At 48.3% G+C, this 12,767-nt stretch overlaps 1 protein-coding gene across 1 annotated transcript; it reads left to right on the top strand.

Annotated features, from left to right (window-relative positions):
* The first annotated feature begins 6,387 nt into the window (after positions 1–6,387).
* LOC123185912 (zingipain-2-like) lies at positions 6,388–7,580 on the top strand. Its single transcript, XM_044597721.1, has 2 exons — positions 6,388–6,894; positions 6,985–7,580. The coding sequence occupies exons 1-2, from the start codon at positions 6,441–6,443 to the stop codon at positions 7,578–7,580; spliced, it is 1,050 nt and encodes a 349-aa protein (XP_044453656.1). The 5' UTR covers positions 6,388–6,440.
* Positions 7,581–12,767: the final 5,187 nt, after the last annotated feature.

Here is a 12,767-nt window from a genome sequence, read left to right as displayed (position 1 = left end):
TAGGAGAATCGGACAACATAACGGCTGTAAATGCTCAGAAAAAGATTTGAGACATTCACAACAATTTGCAAAACCACTCAACAACATCATATCAAGGTTCTGATTCAACTGACAACATACTAAAAGTAGTAGAAACTGTACTGAGGCTGGTAACAACAATCCTATAAGCTACTACGGATTAGTAACACATGAACTTGATAGAGAGAAGAGAGCCTAGTCCTTAGACCACGTAGAATGAGAAGAGAACGACTCAGATCAGAGGGCATAAGGTAAAGGAGTAAAAGAGCCTTATGTTCCCCCCCACAATCAATTCCCCTACATATAACTAAAGCATTTCTAGACTTGACATCGACCAGTTTGGCTCAACGAATCTACAGGCAGTCCGGCTCTGATGCCAACGCTGTCAGGACCCCGATTCCAAGTCACACCGATCTAGCCTGTAACACCTCATATCACTTTGCGGCCTCACGCACGGTATCCTCACGGGTGTCGCCTTACCATGGCCCGTGACCGTTTGTGCCTTTTGGCTCACGTATATGATAGTGTCGCTAGCATCCGTATGACAGAGAACCCGGGCCGACATGGCTAGTCGTGAACCCAAAGCGACACAGACCTATGGGGACAGGCATACATGAATCACATCGAGCATGTCGGTCAACAGCATGTGAATCCGGGCTATAGCACTGGGCTAACAGGACTCCGGGGAACCCGGGCTGTAGCAGGCTAGGAAGGACTCCGGAAGTCACCTTGTGACATTTCCCCGAAGGGACAGACATAGGAACGAAGTGAAACACATGCCGGCCAGTCAAGTGTCCTGAGCAGTAGTGCTGGGCTAGCAGGACTCCGGTGAACCGGGCTGTAGCGGACTACTATGGCTCAAGGAGCACTAGACTACATTTCCCCATAAGAGAGGCTGCCAAGGATAAACAACTAGATTGTCGGATCCCACACATACCAAGCATTTCAATCATACACACAATATGCTCGATATGTGTAAATACAACATGGCATCACAACAAAACTCTACAACTCAAGTACTTTATTTAAAGGCTCCGGAGAGCCATACATAACATGTTCATACAGGTAGGGGTCACAAGACCCGACACTCAAGTCATACAAGCATACAAGCACATGCGGAAGCAAATAAGTCTGAGTAAAGACACTAGAAAGAAAGAAGGCATGTCGAAGTTACTCATGGCCAGAATCACCACCTGGGTGGCAAGTTACTCATCGACGTCAAGGTCTACATAAAACCCATCGGAGGGGGCGGTGTTGTCGTCTGAAAACAGTAATTAAAGCAACATGAGTACAAAGGTACTTAGCAAGTCTTACAACAGATCCTACTATACATGCTCATTCTCAAGAAGGTGGTGGAGTTATTGCAGCAAGCCACCTTTGACTCTTGGCTAAGCTATCCTACGAGACACCACTGCAAAATAGTTTTCGCACACGAGTCCACTAATCACCAACACAATACTCCACCGGGGATCCTCCCTTATCATCCTACGAGAGGGCCATCCTCGGTACTCACACTTATCTCGAGTCTTTTAGTAGTAACCATTATCTTGCCTATGAACTGTATAGGCAACCAAGTAGTCCTTTACCGTGGACGCGGCTATTCAAATAGATGATGTTAACCCTGCAGGGGTGTACTTCTTCATACACGCTCTCACCACTTATCGTCATTTACACGGCGTGTACTCGGCAACCTTCAAGCGGAAGACCAACAAGGGTGTCGGCCACGGCCTACCTAAACACTCAAGTCTCTAGTCCAGGTTTATCACCTATCCAGGTTCCATCCGCAAGGAGTCCGTCCAAGGTTTCCACATACGGCCCCGAGCGATGTGTACAGGGTCCCGAGACGCCAAACGGGCGCCCGGCATACCCGGCCATGATGTATCTACCGCATCATAGCCCACCCCTAGGGTCAGCGCTACGCACGGCCGCCAACACATAACCTACAAACACCAGAAACTAGTTGCAACTCCTGGACAGAGTACTAGAGTGGTTAAGAAGCCGAGAGGGTCAATTAAGGATCCCAATGCATGGTAGTAGCTGATTCTTAAATCACACATACAGATCTCAGTTCTTAGGGACGGCCTCAATGAAACAAGACACCATGTACTCCTACATGGCCTCTCATCGATACCTTTACCAAATCATGTTCAACACAACCTTCACATTACCGACGTAATCATTTCACTCAAGCCCATCACCCAGATGAACCAGACCTGACACAAATCTAAGCATAGCAGGCATAGCAAGGTAGGAAACACATACATGTCTCAATCAACTCCTACACATGCTAGTGGGTTTCATCTAGTTACTGTGGCAATGACAGGTCATGCAGAGGATAAGGGTTCAACTACCGCAGCACACAGCAGTTTGAAACGTTGTTGTCTTAATGCAGTAAAGGAGAGCAGAAGCGAGAACATGGGATTGTATCCATATGATCAATGGGCCTGCTTGCCTGATGGAGTAGTAGTAGGGTACTGCCCTTCAGTTGGATACTCGGAGATATCCTCAGAGGCAGAACCTACCACGAAAGACACCACAAAACACAATCATCACATGGCAATATGCAACAATATGATGCATGCTATGACATGGCAATATGAGGTGTCCTGCCTAATGCAATGTGAAACAAGTTGGTTTGGGTCCATTTGAATCAAAGATTCAAATGGAAGCTTATGTTCTTAAGCATTATAAGTGTATTAGCTTGTTTCACCTAAACAGCAAGGTTAAAGTATTTTGTCATGCATGAAACCATTACAGATGGAAAGATTGAATTTTTCTGATCAAATTTCATATATAAATCTTTGCATTTGGAGTTACAGATTAAAAGTTATGAATTTTTGAAGTTTGTAATATTTTCTGGAATTTCCTATATAAGAATAATTCCAGTAAATGATTTATTGCGTCAGCACTAGGTCATGCCGACGTCAGCAGGTCAATAGGCGGCTCAGGTCAAACCTGAGCAGTGGGACCCACTGGTCAGTGACTAACCTAACTAACCAATTTAATTAACATTAATCTAATCCTAACCTTGGTTAGTTAAGGGCCTGGGGCCACATGTCAGTGACACAGAGTTAGTTAGCGAGGTCATTAACTCCTAACAGTGTGATTAGCACTAACTGAAGATTAACCTATTTTTGTTAGGGGCCGGCCCCACATGTCATTGACTCAGGCGGGGAGGTCAAACTAGGGTCAACCCGGGTCAAACTCGCTGGAGTTGACCTGGGGCTCATCGCCGGCAAGGCCAGGGACAGCGGAGGGGTGCGGGTTTCCTCCTCTGGCGACCAATTGGCCGACGGAGGGCATCTACGTGACGCGGGCACTCGTCCGCGTCGAGTGGTGTAGGTGGTTGGGCCTGGGGTGGCCGGAGTCATCGCCGGCGTCGACCTTGGCGGTCGCCGGAGCTCGGGTGAGCTCGGGGTCGTCGTTGTGACGGTCGTGGTGGCTCATGCGGGGCATGTACGTGCTCTACGCGGCGCGGGGAGTAAACTGGGCACGACGACCGGACCATTAGATGGCCGGAGACTCGTCGGCGGCGAGCACAGGCGGCGGTGCGTGCGGGCGAACTCGAGGTGGCGCGTACGGTGCACGAGAGCTAGAACGGAGAGGGGGAGAAGGATCAATGGCTCACTGCGAGTGCAGGGGAGCAAACGGCGAGCTCGGGGAAGAGCTGGAGCGGTCGAGGTAGCAAGGGGGATCTCCGGCGATGGCGGATCGGGACGAGCTCGGTGCAGCGTCTCCGGGGCGAGCGAGCGCTCGAGGATCGGTCGAGGCGAAGCAGTGGACGACGACGAAGCTTGTTGGCACGGTGAGGCGACGAGTGGACGGCGGTGGCTGCGGGTTTCACGACGGCGCGGGCGCGGCTGCGTCGGCCATGGCGTCGAGGGAGCGAGGGAGAGAGCCAAGGGGGGGGGGGAGTGTGAGGTGTCGGGCAGACCGGGGCGACACCGAGGAGGCGTTCGCCGCTTCGAGGTGGTGGCCAGGCGAAGCACACGAGCAGGGTGGTGGCGTGGCGAGCTCGGGCGCGTGCGCCGTGTCCCTCCTCTGCCTACTGGCAGAGGTAGGCGATGATTGGCGTGGACCAGCACAGTGCTGGGCCGGCCAGTGGGCTGCCAGATGGGCTATGCCAGGTAAGTGGCTGGATCCTTTCTCTCTCTCCTTTTTTTTCTGTTTTCTATTATTTCTATAACTTCAGGGCTTTATTAAAAATGCCAGGGCATTTCCAAAAATCATAAAACTAATCATGGCTATTGCTTAGAATATATCCAACAGTAAACATTTTAGTTTATGATTATTTGAGTATTTAAATTATTTTATAGCATTTAAATGCCCAAATGCAAATACTATATGAATTAATCCAATGACCCTAAGATGTCCTAGAAAAGTGTGCACCATTTTTGTCAAAGGTTTTAACCCAAAACAAAAAGGATGGACCTTTTAGAAGGGCATTTCAGGTTCATTGAAAAAGTTTTTAGTAAACCCTAGTTGTTCCGGGGGGGGGGGGGGGGGGTGTGCTGGGGGTTCTGTCATCCCTATTTCAGTTTTCTGGAAAATTAAACATGATGCAGCACTCTAATGCATGAACTAGCTAGGGTGTGACATCAAACAATGACAAAATTTGCAAAAAATATACACAAAATATGCATTTTTCTATAATGTGCACGAATAAGCATACAATAGTGGAATTTTCACAAAAAGGAATTTCACAAGAAGGGATGTGTTAGTAGCATAGGTCTTACTCTAAAGAAGAAATAAAATAAAATAATAATTAAAATCAAAATAAAAAATTATAAGAAAAAAATGAATTGGTTGCATCTGTATTACCCTTTAAGAAGAAAGGAAATGAAATAAAAATGAAGCAAAATCTAAATAGTGAGGTTCTCTTAGAAATAATGAATTGATGGTATTGGTATTACCCTTTCAGAAGAAATCAAATAAATCTAAAACAAACAATGACAAATTTGCAAACAATAAAAAATTTGTGTTCTTTTGAAACTATGCAAGAATAAGCATAGAATAGTGATATCAGAAAAAAGGTTTTCTAAGAAGGAATGTATTCGTGGCATTGGAATTACCTTTAGAGAAGAAAGAAAACAAAAAATCAAAAACTAAATCAAAATCAAATTAATAAATTTTACATGGAACACGAAAATTCATTCTTAATTCTTAATTCTTTTTTTGAACACGGTACAAACGTATGCGCTCATATACACGCATACACTCATCCCTATGAATACACACATGCACACCCTACCCCTATGAGCACCTTGATAGACTGAGCCTGCATATCATCTTTAATTCTTAATTCTTTATTTTTTATTCTTAAAGAGTAGTACCAATGACACTAATTAAAAATGAAGTTTTTCTTTTTCATTGTCTTTATCCATTAAATAAACTTGCACATAACTTTGCACTAAAATTACACTTTTGTAGTATGCCAACAACGATAATACAAGAGTGTAATTTACAAATATTTGCTTAGTATTTGTGTGTATATATTTACACTCATCCAACATCCCAAAAATACCTACAAAAGAAAAACGTAACACAAAATAATAAAGAAAAACAGAAACATAAGAAGAAGCACATAAAAACAGAAAAACAGAAGAAAAAACAAAAAGAAGGATGGGCTGGGCGGTATAGGTAATGGGCTTTAGCCGAGTAGCAAATCGACTGACCCAAATATGTGGCCAGTCAAAAAAAAAAGCCCAAACCAGCTCACAGAACATACCCGAAAAAACATAGCATGAATTTCAGAGCAGGAATCAACGGTCAAAAAAATTGACTGACCCAAATTGAAAATTCAGACGACTTACATATAGCTAAAGTTTTGATGTATGTATCACAAATATATTTTTTTGACGTATGTATCACAAATTTTTAATAGAATGAGAAGTTGCATGTTTTTCCATTCTTATGAAGAAAATGAGAGGAGCATGCAACCCAGACCACATACATCGGCCAAACTAGCTGTATATGCTTGTGCCAGTGGACATGCAAGCACCGGCGTGCTACTTCAGCTCTCTCTGTGCGTGTGCGACGGTATATGCACCATCCGGGAAACGAGAAAAAATCTTCGAAGAAGCAGAAGAAGACGACGACGAAGAAGAATATAGGCGAGAGACGAGAGCGACCACCTTCGGTTACAAACAAGAAAAATCTTCCAGAAGTAGAAGAAGATATGGAGAGACGAGAGCAAGCACAGCACCGTCAGATACAGACATCCATGGACTCCCAGTCAATACGTTCGACTACGGCTTATGAACGAACGCGGATCCGTCGAGCCTGCTCGTGTGCCCTGGCTTGCTCGCCATGTACGCGCGTGTATAAATAGAAGCGCAGGCAGCATGGTTCCTACGTGCTTAGTACCTCCCTCCCTAGTTCGTGAAGCATCGCAAGAAGAAGCAAGCAAACCAGCTAGCTAAATGGCGCCGATTCACAGCTCACGCCGCCTCGACGGCACACTGCTTGCGCTTCTGCTCGTGCTCGTGGCCGCCACTGCCTTTGTCAGCGCGGCCGCGGCGCGAGGGGACGCGCTGGCCGCCCGGCACGAGCGGTGGATGGCCAAGTACGGGCGCGTGTACACGGACGCTGCCGAGAAATTGCGCCGGCAGGAGGTGTTCGCGGCCAGCGCGCGGCACATAGATGCTGTCAACCGGGCGGGCAACCTGACGTACACTCTCGGGCTCAACCAGTTCTCCGACCTCACCAACGAAGAGTTCGTGGAGAAGCACCTCGGGTACCGTCACCAGCGCGGCGAGGAAAGCACGCCGATGGCCGCGGTGAACATGTCCATGGCTCAGTTCGAGTCCACGCCGGACAGCGTGGACTGGAGGGCCCAGGGCGCCGTCACCCAAATCAAGGACCAGGCTGCCTGCAGTAAGAATCTGCAGCTCCTGCAATGCATGCTTATTTAATTTAACAAGGGCCAAAGTTTGCTAATGAATGTAAATGTTTACACACGTACAGGTTGTTGCTGGGCATTCGCGGCGGTGGCGGCGACGGAAGGGCTCGTACAGATCGCCACCAGCAACCTCATCTCCATGTCAGAGCAGCAGGTGCTCGACTGCACCGGCGACCCCAGCAACTGCGATAGTGGCTACGTCAACGACGCCTTAAGCTACATCGCCAAGAGCGGCGGCCTGCAGCAGGAGGCAGCCTACCCGTATATCGGCCAGCAGGGCGCGTGCCGCGGCGGCGACGTCAGCCCAAATTCGGCCGCCGCCGTCGGCGCACCCCGGTGGGTGAACCTGAACGGCGACGAGGGCGCGTTGCAGGAGCTCGTCGCCAGCCAGCCGGTGGCCGTGGGCGTGGAGGCCGACCTTGACTTCCACCACTACACGAGCGGTGTGTACACCGGCAGCTCGTCGTGCGGGCAGAACCTGAACCACGCCGTGACGGTGGTCGGCTACGGGACGGACGGCGGCGGGCAGGAGTACTGGTTGGTGAAGAACCAGTGGGGGACGGGGTGGGGCGAGGGGGGCTACATGCGCCTCACGCGCGGGAACGGCGGCAACTGCGGCATGGCCACCTACGCCTACTACCCCACCATGGACAGCTCTTAAACACCGGTACCACTACATCAGTAGTCGTTCCATGCTAAGCTACGTACAATACCGTATATATGGATTTTTTTTTGAATAAAGCATGGATCGTCTAGAAATGATCCATTTGCCTATGTAATATATATATATATATATATATATATATATATATATATATATATATATAAACTTGTATATGAAAACAAACACTACTAGTACTACAGCAGTGATCAGTGCATGCAACATCGAGCATGGTTTATGAGCTAGCTAACGATGATATATAGCCTACAGAATGACTAATTTACATCTAGATGTTTTTTAAGGATGTCACATCTAACTGTTTTTTTTTCTTCAACGCAGGTACAGCGATCCCATCCGGCATCGCTAGCTCGCAGCACAGCGATCGCATCCGGCATCGCTCGCTCGCAGCGCTGCCCTGTTGCGGGGTGGGCTTTTTTTTGTTGTTTTGGGCCGAGTCTGTTGCTAGCTTTACATTTTTTGTTTTTGGGCCGCGCCTGTTTTGCGGGCTTTCTTTCTTTTTGGGTCGCGCTTGTTGCGGGCTGTTTTTTTTTGGCCGCGTCTTTTGCTGGTCGTTAGTTTTCATTTTGAGGACATTTTTTTATTTTTGGATATTCTTTTTTGCATACAACACATGAGACATTTTTTAAAAATAGTTACCTTTTTTACTCATTTTTTGTTTTTCTATTTTTTTCGTGGATACATAAAATGCCAGATAGGGTTGCTACAAGCTTGAACATCGTCAAAAAAGGGATGTCTAGGCTTCATCTAGTCAATGGGTCCCCTGTTGCATGTCAAGCATCGACTCACAACTAGGGTGTGTGTGTGTGTGTGTGTTTGTATGTGTGTTTTATTTGTGGCCCCCCAGTTGCAAATTCACTATCAACTCGCAATTATGGGACATGTGTATGTGTGTCGAGGGTCCCTAATTATTGCATGTCGATAACCGACTTATGACTAAAGTGTATGTGTGTGTGTGTTTTATTCGTGGCCCCCAGTTGCAAGCTGACCACCAACTCGCAACTAGGGGATGTGTGTCCAGGGTCTCCAATTGCATGTCGATAAATGACTTGCAACTAGGGGTGTGTGTGTGTGCGCGCCTTTTTTGTCAAGGGGTCCCGAGTTGCATGTCCAGCATCGACTTACAACTAGGGTGTGTGTGTTTGTATGTGTGTTTTATTTTGTGGCCCCCAAGTTGCAAGTTGACCATCAACTCACAACTAGGGGATGTGTGTGTGTGTGTCGAGGGTCCCCAATTGCATGTTGATAACCGACTTGCAACTAGAGTGTGTGCGTGTTTGTCATTTTGTCAAGGGGTCCCCAGTTGCATGTCAAGCATCGACTCGCAACTAGGGGGATGTGTGTGTTTGTTGACGACCCCTAGTTGCAAGTTGACCATCGACTCGCAACTAGGGGTGTGTGTGTGTATGTGTGTGTGTGTGTCTTTATTCGTGGCCCCCAGCTACAACTTGACCATCAACTCGCAACTAGGGGTTGTGTGTCTATATGTGTGTTTTGTTTGTGGCCCCCCAGTTGCAAGTTGACCATCAACTCGCAAATAGGGGACGTGTGTGTGTGTCGAGGGTCCCCAGTTGCATGTCGATAATCGACTTGCAACTAGAGTGTGTGCGTGTTTGTCATTTTGTCAAGGGGTCCCAGTTGCATGTCAAGCATCGACTCGCAACTAGGGGGATGTGTGTGTTTGTTGATGACCCCTAGTTACAAGCTAACCATCGACTCGCAACTAGGAATGTGTGTGTATGTGTTTTGTCGTGGGTCCCCAGTTGCATGTCGAACCACTGACTGCAACTAGGGGGTGTGTGTGTGTCTGTATGTGTGTTTTATTTGTGGCCCCCAGTTGCAAGTTGACCATCAACTCGCAACTAGGGGATGTGTGTGTGTCGAGAGTCCCCAATTGCATGTTGATAACCGACTTGCAACTACAGTGTGTGTTGTTTGTCATTTTGTCAAGGGGTCCCCAGTTGCATGTCAAGCATCGACTCGCAACTAGGGTGTGCGTGTTTGTTGAGGACCCCCAGTTGCAAGTTGCCCATCAACTCGCAACTAGGGGTTGTGTGTATGTATGTGTGTTTTATTTGTGGCCCCCCCAGTTGGAACTTGACCATCAACTCGCAACTAGGGGATGTGTGTGTGTGTGTGTGTGTCGAGAGATCCCCAATTGCATGTCGAAAACCAACTTGCAACTAGAGTGTGTGCGTGTTTGTCATTTTTTCAAGGGGTCCCCAGTTGCATGTCAAGCATCGACTCGCAACTAGAGTGTGTGTGTTTGTTGAGGACCCCCAGTTGCAAGTTGCCCATCAACTCGAAACTAGGGGTTGTGTGTATGTATGTGTGTTTTATTTGTGGCCCCCAGTTGCAAGTTGACCATCAACTCGCAACTAGGGGATGTGTGTGTGTGTCGAGGGTCCCCAATTGCATGTCGATAACCGACTTGCAACTAGAGAGTGTGTGTGTGTGTGTGTGTGTGTTTATCATTTTGTCAAGGGGTCCCCAATTGCATGCCAAGCATCGACTCGCAACTAGGGGGATATGTGTGTTTGTTGATGACCCCTAGTTGCAAGTTGACCATCGACTCGCAACTAGGGTGTGTGTGTGTATGTGTGCGTGTGTGTCTTTATTCGTGGCCCCCAGTTGCAAGTTGACCATCAACTCGCAACTAGGGATTGTGTGTCTACATGTGTGTTTTATTTGTGGCCCCTAGTTGCAAGTTGACCATCAACTCGCAACTAGGGGATGTGTGTGTGTGTCGAGGGTCTCCAATTGCATGTCGATAACCGACTTGCAACTAGAGTGTGTGCGTGTTTGTCATTTTGTCAAGGGGTCTCCAGTTGCATGTCAAGCATCGACTCGCAACTAGGAGGTGTGTGTGTGTTTGTTGACGACCCCTAGTTACATGCTAGTCTAATCTGTTTGTGCTTTTTTTCATGCTCGAGTGATCGCACGCGTCGCGATCGATCTGTGTCTCGTCGTATTGTCTTGTCGGACTGGGAGGCCTGCAACGGAGTGCGACTATTTTTTTGTTGGGCCGCCATCACCTTGGTTTGATATGGGCTGTTTTAGAATACGAAGAGTCTAGCCCCAGAGTACATTAAATCGATACGGCAGCCTCCACCGAGTTTTTCACTCTCCTTTCGCCTGTTCCCTTCACGCTGTTGTCCCGTTCCCCTCCCTTGTTCTTCCATTTTTTTCATTTGTTTTTGTTTCAAAATCTGAAGAAGAACATCGACTCGCAACTATAGAAGGAGGGGGTAGTGTATGTGTGTTTATCGATGGCCCTAGTTACAACTCCATAATCAACTCGCGACTGAAGTTGTACCATCAACCCACAACTGGGGGGGGGGTGTTTGTGTGTGTTTGTCGCGGTCCCCAATTGCATGTCACCCATCGACTCGTGACTAAGGATGTGTGTGCTTGTCGAGGGCCCCCAATTGCAAGTCAACCATCAACTCGCAACGGGGGGGGGGGCATTGTCAATGTGTGTTTGTCGAGGGCTCCCAGTTGCAAGCCAACCATTGACTCACTACTCGGGAAGGGGAAGGGGACTATGTTTCTATGGGTCCAGTTGCATGTCAACCATCGACTCACAACTAAGGGTGTGTGTGTTTGTTGGGGGCCCCCGTTTGCAAGCAGACCATCGACTCACAACTAGGTGAGTCTATGTTTTGTCGAGGCTCCCCAGTTTCATGTCGACCATCGACTCACAACTAAGGGTGGTTTTTGTGTGTTTGTCATGGTCCCCAGTTGCATGATGACCATCGACTTGCAACTAGGGTGTGTGTGTGTGTGTTTTGTCGTGGGTCCCCAGTTGCATGTCGACCATCGACTCGCAACTAAGGGTGTGTGTGTGTGTGTGTGTGTGTGTGTTTGTCGAGGGTCCTCAGTTGCAAGCCGACCATCGACTCACAACTAGAGGGTGTGTGTGTTTGTCGAGGGTCCCCAGTTGCATGATGACCATCGACTCATAACTAGGGGTGTGAGTGTTTGTCGAGGGTCCCCAGTTGCAAGCAGACCATCGACTCACAACTAGGCGAGTCTGTGTTTTGACGAGGCTCCCCAGTTTCATGTCGACCATCGACTCACAACTATGGGTGCTTTTTGTGTGTTTGTCGTGGTCCCCAGTTGAATGACGACCATCGACTTGCACTAAGGGTGTGTGTTTGTTTTGTCGCAAGTCCCCAGTTGCATGTTGGCCATCGACACGCAACTAAGTGTGTGTGTGTGTGTGTGTGTGTGTGTGTGTGTGTGTGTGTTTGTCGAGGGTCCCCAGTTGCAAGCCGACCATCGACTCGCAACTAGAGGGTGTGTGTGTTTGTCGAGGGTCCCCAGTTGCATGACGCCCATGGACTCATAACTAGGTGTGTGTGTGTGTGTTTGTCGACGGTCCCCATCTGTATGCCGACATCCAGTCACAGCTAGGGGGTGTGTGTTTTGTCGTTGGTCCCCAATTACACGTGGACCATTGACTCGCAACTAAGGATGTGTGTGTTTGTCGAGGGTCCCCAGTTGCAAGCAGACCATCGACTCGCAACTAGGGGCGTGTGTGTGTTTGTCGAGGGTCCCCGGTTGCAAGCAGACCATCGACTCGCAACTAGGCGAGTCTGTGTTTTGTCGAGGCTCCCTAGTTTCATGTCGACCATCGACTCACAACTAAGGGCGCTTTTTTTGTGTTTGTCGTGGTCCACAGTTGCATGACGACCATCGACTTGCTACTAGGGGTGTGTGTGTGTGTGTTTTGTCGTGGGTCCCCAGTTGCATGTCGACCATCGACTCACAACTAAGGGTGTGTGTGTGTGTGTTTGTCGAGGGTCCCCAGTTGCAAGCTGACCATCGACTCGCAACTAGAGGGTGTGTGTGTTTGTCGAGGGTCCCCAGTTGCATGACGACCATGGACTCACAACTAGGGATGTGTGTTTTGTCGAGAGTCCCCAGCTATATGCCGGCCATCGACTCGCAACTAGGGGGTGTGTGTTTTGTCATGAATCCCCATTTGCATGTCGACCATCGACAGGTAACTAAGTGTCTGTGTGTGTGTGTGTGTGTGTCGATGTGTGTTTGTCGAGGGTCCCGGCCAGTTGCAAGCACACCATGGACTCGCAACTAGGTGAGTCAGTATTTTTTCGAGGCTTCCCAGTTTCATGCCGACCATCGACTCGCAACTAAGGGTGTATG

The sequence above is a fragment of the Triticum aestivum genome, chromosome 2A (assembly GCF_018294505.1).
Source record: "Triticum aestivum cultivar Chinese Spring chromosome 2A, IWGSC CS RefSeq v2.1, whole genome shotgun sequence".
In the NCBI taxonomy this organism is placed as follows: Eukaryota; Viridiplantae; Streptophyta; class Magnoliopsida; order Poales; family Poaceae; genus Triticum; species Triticum aestivum.
Note: the sequence above shows the minus strand (reverse complement) of the source record. Positions and strands in the feature narration are given on the sequence as shown.